At 37.6% G+C, this 16307-nt stretch overlaps 1 protein-coding gene and 1 pseudogene across 2 annotated transcripts in view; both read right to left on the bottom strand.

Annotated features, from left to right (window-relative positions):
* CD226 (CD226 molecule) overlaps positions 1-16307 on the bottom strand; it is a gene marked incomplete at both ends in the record, with an annotated part of 66248 nt that overhangs the window by 26812 nt on the left and 23129 nt on the right. Inside the window, one exon of the mRNA XM_080920128.1 lies at positions 286-633. Within this exon, the coding sequence (XP_080776254.1) occupies positions 286-633 (348 nt within the window). The remainder of the gene's footprint in view (positions 1-285; positions 634-16307) is intronic.
* On the bottom strand, positions 2260-3910 carry LOC308423717 (melanoma-associated antigen 10-like; annotated as a pseudogene). Its single transcript has 2 exons — positions 3877-3910; positions 2260-2871 (listed from the first exon to the last, which is right to left on the bottom strand). The product of its transcript is annotated as a melanoma-associated antigen 10-like (transcript).

The following is a 16307-nucleotide window of genomic DNA, read 5'->3' as shown; positions in this document are numbered from 1 at the left end:
CTTAACTCAATCTATAAAATATTTATAAAATTATATATGCACATATGTCTATTAGGTAAAATATTTTGGAGTATGAATAAGAATAAATCATACTAAAGATCTTTTTTAAAAAATACAAATAGAAGTCTACTACTCTGGAAGCTTCATATATAAACATTAAATATATTGATAACACAACATGTGTGTTCCAAACAAAAAGAGTAGAGACCAATTCACAGTTATTGGTTTTGTTTGTTTTTGTTTGTTTCTCTGTTTTTGATACTAGGAACATCTCTTGTCACTCACCATCAGTTATGATCAGCCTTATGACAAAGGTTTTATTTCTTCCCATGCTAGCCTCAGAGCGGCATCTGTAAAGTCCTGAGTCAGCAGCCGTGGCATAGGGGATGATGAGGACACTCTTCATGCTCCCCTGGCTACAGTTGCTCCATGTTTGTCTTAGGTATTTTGAAGTGTATCTTGTCCCTTGAGATAGGTTACAGGAAGCTAAGATGTCTACCTGATGAGGCTGGACTTTTTCCCATATGACTTGTTGCACTGGCCAAATTCTTTGAAGCTGGCAACTGAGTGTGACATTTTGTCCAGGTGCTGCAGACAGGTAGCTATCCAAGGGTGCTGCTATCTCAAAACTATCTGAAAAAAAAAAAAGAAGCAAATACTTAGGAAGGTGATCAGATGTTCACACACAGAGGAAAGCTACTCAGAAGTTGCTCCAAGAGTAAGTGGTATTTTCACTTTTGCAGTTTTGTAAAATTTCATTAAGGGCTTACAGACAGAAAAAGGAAACAATGTTTGACACATATCCTTTGACTGTTACTTTGTTAACCAGACAAGGAAAAACCTAACCAGAACCCTCCCTACTTTATTAGTAGTGATTACACCAGGGTCTGAGTTTAGAAGACTGAACCAGTAACTCTAATTTCCAGATTATTAGACAATAAAGTTTGGGTGGCTATAAAATGATGCTACAATTTTTTATTTAACTTCATTGAGTTGTACAGGAATATCTGGTGCATAGGTAGAGACTCACATGTAAGATAAATTTCTGCAGCCAAAGTATTCTCGAAAATTTCTACCTTCAAAGCAATAGGAAAGTATAATAAATACCTTGTGATATCTCACAAGTGTGGAGCATATAGTGTCAGACGCTCTGATATCCTGTGCAGCGAGTGCTCAAAGATTGTGTTTATTACACTCAGTGTTAAGCTCTTGTGCTATGAACACAATAGATTTAGATATAACATATGTGAACAAATGTCCTTTAGGGGTCCTCTATCATTTTTCATTCTGAGACCAGAAAGCTTGTGAACTTAATGTAGATACTAAAATTCAAATTGTTATTTCTCAGATCAGGATCGTCCAGAGTCATAAAAGGTAAACTAAGTGCCAGCCTCATTCATCCAAAGTCTTTATTGCCACAAATCAAGAATGCTGATTTCATATTCAAGAATAGAAGAAGGCTGAGTAGTGATGATGTCACAAAGCTTTTGAGCAGGTGAAATAGAAAAAAATAGAAGAGCTACTTATTTGTATCAGATATCCTCAGAGGTGTTGAGGAACCAGTGCTTGGGTTTATAAAACAATCAATAGAAAAAGAAAGAATGGGAGGGAAGAGAGATGGGGAGGGAGAAAGGGAGGGTGAATAATGGAAAGTAAGAAAATAGAACATTTGAAAAAGAGTACAAGTCTAAAGTACAATATTATTTCTTATTCATATTGGATTAGGACTTTATATCTCCTCCCACCGAAAAATAGCTGCTACAGTGGTTACTGGTGTGAAAATCTTGCATACAGAAAAGCCACAGCTCTCTAGTGTTTCAGTGTGTGACCATGAGAGTGTTCAGCAGAAGTAACACTTTGCCCACATAAGAGACATACAGAATATGTTTTATCTCTAAGCTATAAACCAACACAACAGAATGGGGAGGAGGAATAAAATTCATAAGCAGAAAATAATAAAAAAATACCCTAAAAAGGACAGAAGGAAGAAAATTTTTTGCATTATTCATGACATTTATGAACTCAAAACTGTCCGGTTAATGAGCCTTGCAGTAAAGGTAGTAACATTCTTTAACAAGAAACCCTGAGTAACAGTCAGTACATGAACAATGAAATGGTTCACAGTCCCCTCTTTCCAGATCTCAAATGAGGGATTGGTACACACGTAGACTCTGTCTGACCTGATGTTGGATGGGGACGGCCAGTGGACTGGAATGTGTACTAGTCAGAGCATAGTACCATCTGCTGGGTAAACCTGGCCTAGGCCCTCTCTATCCCATCTTTCAAAGCTTCTGCATACTTAGTGGGGTAGGATCTGTGATCCTGTTTAACGATGCTAGCAAAAAACTTTAGTATTTTTATTTTGGTGCTTTCAGCATGTGCCCTCGGGCCCCAGAAATATTCATTGGTAGGAAGTCACTGTCTGGCACTTGTCTGCATTCTAGATACCCTTCCTGCACAAAATGCTCAGTAATGAGGACCCCAGGATCCCCATATACAAAGTGATCTCTCCTTGCACATAAGCCCATGTTATTCAATACATGCCACAATGCCTGCTCACTGGAACAATTGTCCCCTATGAAGATGATACACAACACAATGATTATTAAGCCTGTCTTGAGTACACACAGGAAACCATGCTGCATCCTGTCATAGGTGATCCCAAGGGCACGGACAAGAGAATAGGAGTGAACACAGGGGTTTCTTTCTACTATGTCAAGGCCAAACGTCAGCCTCAAGCAGTCAGATGCCTTAGCAAAGATGTAGGGAAGTGCTCCTCATAACCTTGGATGACCATATACAGAATCTTTCCCTTACATGTCTGCTGTTTTCTCCTGTACTTAAGGAGCAAGAACAGAACCAAATCAATTACTTACCTTTGATTACAACCTGCCTAGGAGAGTTAGGGTGAAGCACTTCTCTTACTTTGCTGCCTGAGGCCTCAACAAATGGTACCCCAGCAGTGAATCCTATGGCATTGGGGAAGAGGAAGCTTTCTGAGCACTGCGATGAACCTGGCACATCCCCTGAGGTGGTGTTCTCTACTTCCCCTCCCTCAACTCTGGAGACCTGGGCATCCTCCAGGTCCCTTGTCTCCTTCTGAGTGCTGTCTGTGTTGACATTCTGGCTGTTCTCAGGAGTATCCATGCTGGATGTTCCTTGGAAACAGAAGCAAGAAAATGTGCAGCTGACAGAGGCGATCTCACAGGCCTTCAAGAACGGTTAGGTCTATCAGGTTCCACATACATTTATTGTCCAGGTTCTTAAGGCAAGAGACTATTCTGGATTCTTGGTCAAAACTGATACCTCTGTGACACAGAAACCAGGCTCTCTCTAGGCTCCAGGTTGTACTGTAGACTTGACAAGCTCACATTTCTAAACTCAGTGTGGCATAACCGGCACCCTGATAGTCTTGTCACAAAATCAGAAGGAAGAAATTGACATTAAGATGGGAGAAAGTTACTGAGAAGAAACTATTGGAAACAGAAGGAAAATGCTAAATAAGATACTAGCAGTCTGTAATAAAGCATCTTATGTTTATATGCAAGTGGCTCTGGCCTTCAGGAATAGACAGGTAAAAGCCCTTGCTACAGGTTTTGTGTTTGTCTTCAGGACTTTCATCCACTACTAGTTTTCTTTGCTCTTCTGAATGCTTCTCTACTCCTGTCTCAGAAGCTGTCTTCAGGCTGCTCTCACCCTGACCTCCTCTTAAGAACAGTTCCACATACTTGTGAATTTAGACACCAACTGCTGGATTCTGCTTAGGGATATTACCAACATTTATATGAAGGACAATTTCTTGAAGCACTGGGGAAAATCTCTAGCTGTGAACATCCAGACCTAAACAATGGAGGGAGTTTTAGGGACAGACATTACCCTCTTCCCCAACCTCATCCCGCTCAAGCTTCATGTTGAAGGGAGTTGACTGTTTGATCTGAGATGAAAACCAAGCTCCACTTGAATGCCTCTAGACACAATGCTCAGCCAAGTAGAAGGCTGTCCAAAGTGACACTAAAAATAACAACCAAGTAGACCTAATACATTACAAAGTCAAGGATGAATCAATTTAAATCAGAGAGAAAACTGTCATAATTCATGGGGGGAGGGGAAATCTGATCTTAATTGAATCCCAAAATAAAATAAAGAGTAGAAACCCACTGATTCCATGCTGATAATTCATCCATGTACTCGTTAATAAAATGAACATAAAATACTACTGTCTGTGTAACTTTTATTGGTATCCTTGACTTTACAAGTAACTTTTCTATCATGATTATAGATCATTAATTTGATTTAGTCATTAATTTGTGCTTTATTTCTTTTCCAACTATCACCCTACCTCTAGAGAACCAACTAGTGCTGAGTACACTCATACTTCATGTTTACCTCATGTTATCCCCAGCCACAGACTGTCACCATTAGTGTCCCTACAGACATATTACTTAGTCTCCAGTTGGGCAGATCTTCAATGTCACCCAATGATGTTATGGCAGTTTCTTCCAAAATGGTAACATTCCCTCCAGAGGAGGCCCAGGAGGCCTAGGGTTTAAAAGCAATGAAGAACTACAGCAGCAGAGAACTCTGGAGTTAATGCTTGCATGAGCTCTCAGGATATGTGAATGCTGGGGTGCTCTCGGGGTGATGAAGCTTCCTCTGAGTTATCCCTGCTCCTGTAAATGATCCCTCATCCATAGTATTTTAGTTGCCTCAAGAAAATCTCATTGGCTCCCCAAGTGTTATTGAGGTCTGGGGTGAGTAGATGTCTCCCAGGGACAAACTGTTATACAATCTATCAATATCACTGACCCCTGGGTCTCATCACGCCAACTTCTATAGCCAAACCTTTGTTCAGGCCAACTTGTCTTACACTACTCTGCCTATAGCCCCAAGATCCACCCTTGCCAGAAATGAAAGAGGACAGTCAATATTATTTTGAATAGAAAATCAATTTGCATTCCATATTGTAGTCAAAATAATATGCCTTTGTGTTGCTTTCTGTAGTATTGACTTCTGCAATAATACTCATACTAAAAAAATACATTTAAAGTAGCCTTTTATGCCAAAACAGATAGTGTTCTACAAAGAGATAAGAGTCATCTAAAAATTTATGAAAAAACCTTGTGTTTCTAAGAAATAATATCTCTGCCAAAACAACTAGGCTTTACTCTAAACAAGAATTTTACAAGACTATAAAGAACTGATAAGTGTGTTATATGACACTTTAGGAAGGTAGTACACTGAACTACATAAAACTCAAAGTTATGGCATCAATAACAAAATAATGAATGAATGAATAAATAAATAAATGAATAAATAAATAAAGGAGTAGCTTACACATTCAAAAAGACAAAATATCTCTAATGTGATGTAAAAACAGAATATTAGAAAAACTGGAGATATGTAAAATAGATAAATTTATTAAAAGTGAATATGAGAAATATAGAACAGTATTATTGATAGCTGGGCAAACTTTAAAAAAAGACACATAGGAATTTATCTTACTGTTGTTTCTGAAATGAATAACTTAATGACATCCTGTTCTGACTCCATTTTGTGTTTACTTAGATAGTTCTCTGTGCTTCACCTCATGTCCCATAGCAGTCATGTCTGCCTGGGAAACACATTTGAGGTTTTTCTTGGTTTTAACCAAGGTCTATATATATTAACCCAAATAATTAAAGTCAAATGACTAGAAAAAAATGACTAGAAAAGAATATAAGTTCAGGAAATTGGCATACTATGTCTAAAATAATTACTATGCTCTGCTAGAAATGAACATTTCAAAGTTACTCTAAACTTCATCTAACTTTGGTGCAAAGTATGGTCTTTGTAGTTTTTGTCTTTAAAACCTTTGTGCCCCTGAGCTTGGACTCCAAGAGATTTTTCAGAGGTCTGACCAATAATAAAAAATACTTAAAACTTTCAATTGGCTTAATCAGTGCAGTTGCTTATAACTATCTCATATGGCCCACTTCATTTCTAATGGAATTTTCTCAAAGGTCTAAAACTATTTGTTTTAGATCAATGTATTCATTTGGGAAGCCGGACAACTAAGTTGAAGGGGAACACTTGGTTTGTAACAACCTGCAACACATCTGAGCTCTAATCAGGTAATAAAATAATAAGGTTGTCTCACAAATGGGAACATGTGAAGTTTCCAAACACTGAGCTTGCAGCTGACAATGCAAACAAATTTCATTTTATTCTTGGGCCCAAGTATTGTTCATGCCAGAATATTTACACTTTTAACACTCTTCTTGTTTTCTGACTTCTGTTTCTAATTGGGCTCCATCCACTCATCTCTGAGTGGAAATTTCTGCCTCCTAGAGTCATCTTGGACTGTAAGATACAATCTAATTACTCTTTATTCTTCCCCATTCATCCAGCTTTCTAGAAGGCCCATGTGTTCTCATGTTTCAATAATACTTCATGCTGACTAGCCTCCATTTCTACTGTTCTACCAATACTTCAAATGTCTCCTGCACCATTAATTCAAACATTAGATGTCTAGCCTTCTGTAAAGACCCACTCTACCTACCTGGCATCTATGCCTTATTACTTCCCCTCTCTCCTGTCTGACCTTCCTCCCACCTCCTTCAGAATTTGTTCCTCTTTCTCAACTGTTCCTCTCTGACAGTCCCTCTGCATTAGCCATCCTCAGGTGTTTCTGTCCACCCTCACTTCTCCACCATCTCTGGTACACATGAGGTAAATATCAACAGCTCCTACTTGCCCAGATGTCTCAATGGGTTCCCATAGCACAAGACAATAACTTCTTCTTCAGATGTTTAAAATAGACTAACTGTTAAACAGCCCAGAATTGCCCCAAGCCATCTGTAGTAGCTATTATTATGCCAGCTAATTAGAAGCATTAACACTGGTGTCTTTGTGTATTCCCAGGCTGCCTACTCTGTGAGAATGCACAGTGGAACTCTTCTCTTAAAACCAAATATTGACTGCATGATGACTTAGGATCACCATGCACAGTGCACTACAGTGATCTGAGATATGTTCTCTGAGACATGCAGACACAATAAATATACACACTAATTTTCAATTACAAGTAGGGTACAGGAAGTGGAAATGAGGGTCTATAAAGTGGGAAAGAAATGTTTCTGAAATTCACAGAAGAGGCAGTGTGGGAGGATGCAGTGAGGGCAGAGGAAGGAGGCCAGACCCCAAAGATTAAATTTCCCTCAGAGTAGCTTTACCTCCCTCACTCTTCCTGTAACAAAGGCCTGAAAAAGTGAGTTGTGGCAGACCCCAAACTGAAGTTTAGCAACTTCAAGCAGAAAAGGAACAAACAGGAACCTGTAACTTAAAACACATCAGTATTACAGAGAGCTACAACAGGCCAACTCTCGATTGTTGCTGTAAAAACACCAGTGTGTTCCTTTCAAATGTGAAATATGACAATTTGATTGGATACCCTTTCCTTAAAAATGCTCCAGTGTTCTACAATGACTAAGTTAGGGGATGAGTTGTATGTGTTCCAACAAATTCACATGACAAAGTTCTTTTGTTTTTGTTTTCATTAATTTTTATTCAGTTTACATCCAGAGTGCAGACTCTCTCTCCACCCAGTCCCCCTTCACAAAGCCTCTTCCCCGACTCCACATTCCCCATATCACCCCAACTTAACACATCAAGTCACAGCAGGACTACTCAAGGTCTTACCTAGCCTTCACCAGCAAATAAAGTAGTTTATAATGAAGGTCATTGTAGATGAAAGTAGTTAAGATGAAGTCATGCTACAGTAGATCAACCTTTATTCAATATAACTGATTTCTTTACATTACAAGGGGGGTGTTCAGACACAGATATGCAGGGGAAGAGTGCTATGGTTGGATGAAGGCAGAGACTGATTAAGTACCACAAAACAAGAAACAACTGAGGTTTCGAGAAGGCCTGCCACAGCTGTGAAAGGAACCTGCCTGCTGATGTTGGCACCACACACTTCCACTTCTTTGTCCATCCCATGATGCTCTCCTATTGAGCAAGCCACACAGACTGTATCACTTGTTACTGTTGCTACATCTAAAACCCAGAACTACCTTTGGGCAATAGGAGCTTCACCAACCTAGTATGAAGCAGCCAGGATGCTGTTCAGAAGAGCAACAGTCTTCATAGCCCCACTACAAAATGTCATTTTCCATCATCCATTTAGAATGTAGGTAAAAGGTAAAGGAAACAAGCAAGATAAAAACAAATATGAGCTAAAAGATTGCTTGACTGAAAAGCAACGATAAAGTGAGCTACCATCTGAGATAAAACACAGACTGGCAAAGCCTTCCCAAGGCAGAGCAGACAGGCACAGTTGTCTAAATAGAACAAAAGAGATCAGCCTGGGATGATAAAGCTGGAACTCCACCCAGGAATCACAAATAGAGGAAAGATGTATAGTAGGTTCTGAATAGGCTGCACCTGTCCAAGCCCCACACAGAAAAAGCTTGCTAAATGGCTTGGCAGATCTGAGTTCCATCACTCGGGATTCCAAGTAGTGATCCAGGCGGCAGCCCTAGAAAGCCAAGCTGTTCCTCAAGAAGCTTGCAGCTCTTGAGTCTAGATAACCTTTGTGTGAGGGTAACTCAGATTGTAACTGTAACTCCCAGTTTCTCACCATGCTATCTGGAAGTGATACAATTTGTTAAAGTTTGTTGAAGCACAAGAAAAAGTTCAACTTTTCAACAATTTCACATTATTTTCTTCTAACTAGAAAAAAAATAAAAAGAGAGAATTGAACAAGAGTTTTAAGTATTGTATTTCTGAGGACGTTTAAAACAGAAAAATATTACAGTCCAAGAGCTTCTGGTTTTTCCACTAAAATGTTACCAAAAGGCTCCCACATTTAGAAATCAAATGTTGACATTTTTAACAGAAAGAAAATGTATCCAGAGCTTAATTCCCTTTTTAATCATCTCCCAGCAGAAAGCAGAAGCAGGTACACACTAAGCATTTTATCTCATATACTTAAAAACACATGTGTGCACTCTAAACAAGATTTCAGCAGCATCAAATCCCTCCTCTCAGAGTTCAGAGGAGGCAGAAGGAGTGGGGAAGGCAGAAGGGATGGATGGTACCAAGAGAAAAAGGCCATCTAAAAAACTCAGCAAAGCCTATGCATACTGACAGAGACTGAAGCAGCAATCACAGAGCATACAAAGATCTGCACGAAGTCCTCTGCATGAATGAGTCGGTCTTTGATTCTTGTGTTTTCACACACAAGGGGGCTTTTTAATTTTTCTGTTGGTGTGTCTTTCTCAACTCTGATGTGATGGTTTTCATTTTATCTTATTATGTTTTATTTTGTTATGTTTCATTTTTATCTCTTAGAAACCTGTTCTTTTCTGATGAGAGACAGAAAGAAAGTGGATCCAAGTGTGAAAGGAGGTGGTGAGGAACTGGGAGGAGTAAGAAGAGATAAAATTGTATTCAGATTATATTGTATGAGAAAAGAATCTATGGCTACTTAAAGGGAAACACATATGTATAGCATGTGTTCACATGTGTGTACAGGTATGCAGCATGCATATGTCCATGTATGTAAAGAACAGAGGTAAACATCAGATACTTTCATTGATCATTATGTCTCTTTTTAGATGCAGTCTCTAACTAAACATATTGTTTGATGATTCAGCTAGACTGGAGAGCCAACAACTGATGTACCTTCCAACTTCTCCATAGCTAAGATTACAGACACACATCTCATTTGGCCTTTAGACCTGGGTTTCACAAAAGCACTTTACAGGCAAACCCATATCCCCAGCCTCCATTTGCAGTTGATTTTAAAATAATTGCAATCAACCCTGAATACATCCTTACTTTTATGCCGGCATTAAATGCATGGCATATACTAACATACTGAGTCTCTGCAGAGAAGCCACCTGGCTGATAAATGATAGAATCTTTCTCACTCTGGTAGGAGTGCATGAAACCACACTGAACCACGGAATCTCTTCTAGCTCCTAATATCACAATGAAGGCTTGCAGAGATAGCTGAAGTTTTCTTTTTTGCTTCATGAAAGCTAAATTTCACAGAGACAAACAGGACCCAAGATAGCCTTAGATCCTAAATAGCTTCCTTCCCGATGCCATAAATGCTACAGTTAGAAACCGGCTCCTGTTCTTATCCTTATTAAAATGCATGCAACTGTTTTGATTTCTTACAGGCACCAACAGTGTGAAATTGTCCATCAGATTTTTTTTTCAAGAAGAAGCAAACTCCTATAGACAGAGATCCCAGAAGCAACTTTCTGTAACAAAGGAGAGTGACAAAGCCAGGAGCCAGCCTTGTTCCACTGATGCTACCATGGATGTGTGCAGGGACGTGGTCCCTGTAAGTGCACTGGGGGTACTATGGGTCTCATGCAGGAGGAAGAGATGCAATTAGGATGCAACAAATCTCTCTTTCTTTTTTCTTCTTTCTATGGACTCTGGGCTCACCATGTCTGTGAAAGGTTAATAGATATTTTTGCTAGGAAAAAAAAAACTGCTTAAAACTTCAATCTCAAGAAATGCAATTTGCCCGTGTTTACTGCATTTACAGCATATCAGTTTTCTTTCTTTTCCAAGTCTAATTTTCTTTCATTCTCCACATCTTCTATCCGTATCACCATTTCATTATCTAACTTACTATACTCAATTTTATACTCCTGTGTGGCTTTCCAGGAATGCTTATTGGCATTTCTGACTCATGACATTTGAGTAATGAATGACAAAGAAGCAATTGATGTATGATAAATCTAAAGAAATAACATATGCACTTCCTCAAGATGAAATAAACACATACTTACATGAATACAGATTTACATACTTCAACTTCTATAGACACAAATGCTTTAATCAAACTTGACAATAAGGTTGATTTTAAAATCAAGATTTGTGCACACTCATTTTAACAGTGAACCATTTTTTATCAATGTGACTCCTCTAATTAATTTTACTCTAAAAAATGGAAAGCCATTGCTTAAAATTTTTATGGGAAAAAAATTTTCTATGAAATAAAATCATTTCCTCTAAGATAAGAAAATGAAAGTACCTCTATTCAACTCAGCATTGCATATCTTCACCAAGTATTACCGATAGTACTCCAAGAAAACCCTTTTGCAAGTGACCCATACAACATTCCCCTGAATACTTGAATATGGTTATATTTAATCAGATATAACTGATCATCATTAAAAGTGAGGAATTCCGGAGTATTTTTTGTCTTTGTTCTATTAAGGGGATAAAAACAATGATGAATCCAACACCAAACTCTGCATATCCTTGGTGGTCAATAATACCTGAATGATCAGAACTCTAGCTTCGGCAAAAAATGGTCCTATATCATGGGGCATATCATTAATTGTTGGAAGATACCAGGCTTGAAATGAACACTCTGAAGACTGTAAAATTGCTTCATGTTTATCTCCATGGGATGCCTCCACCCTTGTCAGTCACCCAGGCTTCTTAGCTTTCTCTTCCATGGGTAGATGCCTTTGAGCTAGCTGACACCTAGATTCCCTAACTGGTTACTTACGGCAAGAAGAATGGACTCCCCACCCCACCTTTGATACCTTCAGGATTCTGTGGTAGACAATGTTGAAATTCACTTCCCTGGACCTCGTTCATGAATCATTGGTCTGAATCCTTGATCTGGCTTCCTTGAAAGACTTTCCTATAAATACTATAATCTGAGTGGTCAGATTTCTCATCTTCCCTAGCACTGCTCCTGGAGAATACTGAAGGTATATGAAGTACTAGGACTTTATGATACTTGTTCAACATTAGGGTTACACCATCTTGTCTTCACAAGAGACAACACAAGGCCTCCCACCTTCATGGAGGCATAGCTTGAATCAACTAAAAACCTCCTTTTTGACTTAGTCAACCACTGTTGGCTTTCAATGTCTGGCTAGTTATCCTTCTCTTGCACAAACTAAAATCAGAAGTTATGAAGTCGGAATCCTGAGGACTTTATTTTCTTTTCATACTTTTCTATACATGTGTAAAATAAATGGCTGCAGTTGCAAGAGATAAACCGATTCTTCTTTTGTGTGCATCTTGCTTTTCTCAATTATGCTGGAGAAACAAAAATGATTTCTGAATATTTGTTGCTGGTTTCTTTACTGTGATCCAAATGTTTTCAAAGTAAATGTATCATGTATTGTATTTATTTTAATCTCCAGAGGAGCCCGACTTTAAATGTTACATTTCTGTGACAGTCAAAAACAATGTGCTAAGAACATTTACTTCATCTGGGGAGCAGAAAACAATATCAGAGACAGCTGTACAATAGAAATAATGATTTCTAAACAAAAGAGGATAAAAGTGTGATACAGTTTCAAGGTTTTTACTTTGTTTTGTATGGGCCATAGAAATAGTTACCCAAGTGAACTCTAAAACTCAAGTTCTCCTTTGGTCCCCATGGATTCTTTTACCATGAAGGTGAAGTATGATTTTGACTATATCCCAACTCTGTTTAAAAGGCTCTATATTCCCCTTTGTCACTCAAGTTCAAAGAAGATTGTAAGCTTTTACTCTTGCCCTTTTCTGATATCTCACCTCCTAATAGAAATCTACAGTGGGCATTACTTTCCCTCCAAACTGCATTTACTTTAATGTCCTTGCAGCCCTATCTTCTTAAATGCTGTTTTCCTACTCTTTACACCTTTTTCCTGAAGCACAGTTTCACTTTGATACTTTGGACCATGCTATATTCTATCTGCTGGCTTTCCTTCTGCACCAGAAAGGTCTTGAGCCTTCAAAGGAACCATACCTGGAAAATGTGTAATCTTAATTTTGCCTGATAAATTTTATGAAGAGTGGGTCATAAACCACTCTGTCAAGACGGTATACATCTAATGAACAAAAACAAGTCCTACGAAGATGTGGTTTTTATTTCCAGATTTACTAAAAAAAATAAATCCAAAAGCTATTCATTCTGGTATCACATGCATACAGTAGCCAGGACTTGATAGTTTTGATACTGTTGTTGCACAAGGCTTCCAGAACTATTCAAATGACAGTGTTTCTCAAAAACATCTAAAGAAAGAAAGGTTGTGGTTATTTAGTTCAAACTACAATGTAGCTAGACATCATAACATTGAAAAATTAGAACAAGTACAGACATTAAAGGGGGTGATTACAGTCATCATATCTGCCCCAAAATGCAAGTAGTTCAGGAAAAATAATTCAGAAATAGAGGGAAACAAAGAATATTCATGTTGCATTATATATAGTAAAGTGAATTTAAAATGTAATTATCAACTATAAAAACATGTTTTTAATGAGAAAGGGTGTGGTAGCAGAACGTAAGGAAACATACTTTATCAGTATTCAATATATGCCCTTTGTTCATCACAGGACTGCCTACACATTAATCCAGTAACATACTTTCACAAGCATGCATGTGAATATGATTATCAAGCATTATCTGAAACAGATCATAATGGAAATAATTTAAAGGACCACCAGCAATATATGGAGATCAAATACATTATAAAGAGACTGAGGATATTTATCATATAAAATACAGAAAATATTTTCAATGATAACTACACTTTACTAACAGTCCAAAAATGCACATTCCTATGAATAAGAATTAAATAGGAAATAGAGGGTGAAATAGAAGACACTTTAAATTTTCTTTGTTTTTCTACACACTATTTTGTATATATGCACATACACACATACACACACACCCACCAAAGCAAATCCTTTAATCTTATGTTGAGAGTATGAACTTAACTTGTTGCTCAACTGAATCCAACAGACTTTGTTTCCTTGTGCTTGCTCAAATTGTTGCTCCTTTTTCACCATTTCAACATAAACTTCCAGTAGACTCAAAGAGGCCCCAGCATGCATAAGTAGTCGTATAGTGAGTGACTGGCTACTTTTAGAAGGCACCCATCCTGTCCCTCCTTCTTGGTTTGTTTGTCTGTCTGTTTGTTTGTTTCATGTTTTGTGCCTGTTTTTTTCTTAGTACAGAAAAGGGTAACTAGCATCCTTTAAATTCTGAGACCAAGATTTAAACTACAAAATTCTTTTTAAGTTTTTGGATGTATGATTACTCCCACTTACTTGTAAACATGCCCCCTCCCCTTTTATCAGGGTGGCAGTTTTCACACTTGAATAAGGAACCTACTTCTCACCAGAAGTGTGATAATAATCTAACCTCTGTGTTTGACCTACTTGTGGTCTTGCTTTCTTGAGTACAACAATGCAATGATTAAATATCCTGCTGCATTTTAACACTTGCATTGATCCACTAAAGTACATGTTATGATAGCATTTTATAGGTTTGAAAACTCAGACAAGATGAGTAAGACCAGAGCCAGTCTCTGGCCTGATCAAGAATAACAAATAAAATCTGTTCTGACCCTTCTCAAAGTAGCACAAGGAACTGGTAGCTGATGACTTTCTGGAGATGATTTGATTCACCTTGTAATTAGGCCTAAATATGGACCTCTGAGTTATAAGTTGGGACTAAGAAAGACTATGCTAATGGGAGAATTCCCAGAGCACCAGAGGAAATGTAGCATTCCCTCACACTGGCAATAAAATACTCCTTCTCCCTGTTAGGCATCTTTTCTGTCCCTCTACTTCTTAAGTTTAAAAATAAGCAGAGGGAGAAAATACAGGTAGAGAATACTGAGAATCTCCAAGTCATGAACAGTATAACATTTGAGAAATCCAGTGAAAATAAAGCAAGCCAACAATTGGGGAATTAAATTATTCTAAAGGATTTGTTACTGGTTGCTTAGATTCCAAGGTTGAAGGACATTGCTACTCAAGTATTTATTTCTTATAAGAAATAAAAGCACTGGCTTCATTACAACTAGAAAACAAAAGGTTTGTTATTTTATCAGGAATTGATTGTAAAACATATCAGATGTTATTGTGATATTTTCATATGCATGTAGTCTAGTGTGATCATATCATGTACACACATCTCTCTCATTCTTCGTTTCTGTTACTCCATTCCATGTTTTTAATATTCTTTTATTTTCAAGCTCTTTTTTCTTTCTTAATTCGGCATATGCTAGAAAGGATGACATAGCTTTTTTCATCTGGCTTGTTATAAATCGTATGATTATCCCCAGTACAATTCATTTTCCTGAAAAATACATAATTTTATTCTTTACAGTTCTCTGTGTGTGCCACATTTTCTTCATGCATTCACCAGTTTACAGACAACTAGGTTTGTTATGAATAAAAAAACAATTTGCCTATTATAAATAAATCATATAGGTAACAGTGTAAATTGATGCAGTTACTATCTGAGTTAGTGTGAAGAGTCTTCTAAAAAGTTTTGCTTTTTATGTATGTAATTCTTATTTTTAAAATGTGGTACTGTTTTTGAGAATTCCTATATATAAGCATGGCATCTATACCACTCCTACTTCCTTCTCCTTCCTCCAATTCCTCCATTCTCCTCCAAAATTTATTTGTCTTTAGTTATTATTGTCACATGCACACACATGTGCATATGTGTACATACTATATAGGCACAAGTGTATGTGTAACCTATTAAAACCATCTGTCTTTGCTCTGGTGTTCACATATCCAGGACTGAGCACTTTGAATAAACTATATGAGAGTTTATCCCTGAGCACAACATATTCTCCTCATCGCAGCAGGCTTTGACATCCTGTGGCTATTCTTCTAGGAGTGGGAATGTGTGATATGTTCCCTGACTGAACTGACATGTCAACTGGATTGCCATTTTTCTTGTCTTTTCCAAGAAAACACACTGTTAAAAGTCGATGAGTATATTTTTCTTGTCTGTCATGTCTACAGAACATGGTCTTTCAATGGAGATTCTAAGCCTCTGGCTCTTACAGATTTTTAACCCCATTTTCCACAATTTTATCTGAACCTTAGCATTAAATATATCCATTGGAGTTGAGCATCCCAGAGTCTCTTAGTCTCTGCATTTTGACCAGTTACAGATCTCTGCAATAGTCTCTATTTGTCACAAAAAGAAGATACTTTGAGAGATACATTTAACTGTGGATACAGATATAAGTATACAGAAGACAGAAATTATGTTGGTTTAGGAACATGACAGTAGTAGGTTCTCATCTTGGCTCTAATACCTCTTCAGCCTGCAGAGGTCACTAGATTTACAATACCAGAAAGGTCTAAGTATTTCTTCTGTTCAACCTTAAGTCCAATTACACAAATGTTGGCTACACCCAAGGGAAAAATAAGATCAATTCACCATTTGTTGATGACAATTGAAAAAAGACTTATAAGAGATTCCTCTACAAGTTATACTATGTGGATAGTTATCAGCTATTATAGTGAGAAAAATTATTGCA

Source organism: Micromys minutus (assembly GCF_963924665.1).
Source record: "Micromys minutus genome assembly, chromosome: 8".
Taxonomy (NCBI): Eukaryota; Metazoa; Chordata; class Mammalia; order Rodentia; family Muridae; genus Micromys; species Micromys minutus.
The sequence above is the reverse complement of the archived record's forward strand: the minus strand, read 5'-3'. Positions and strand labels throughout refer to the sequence as shown.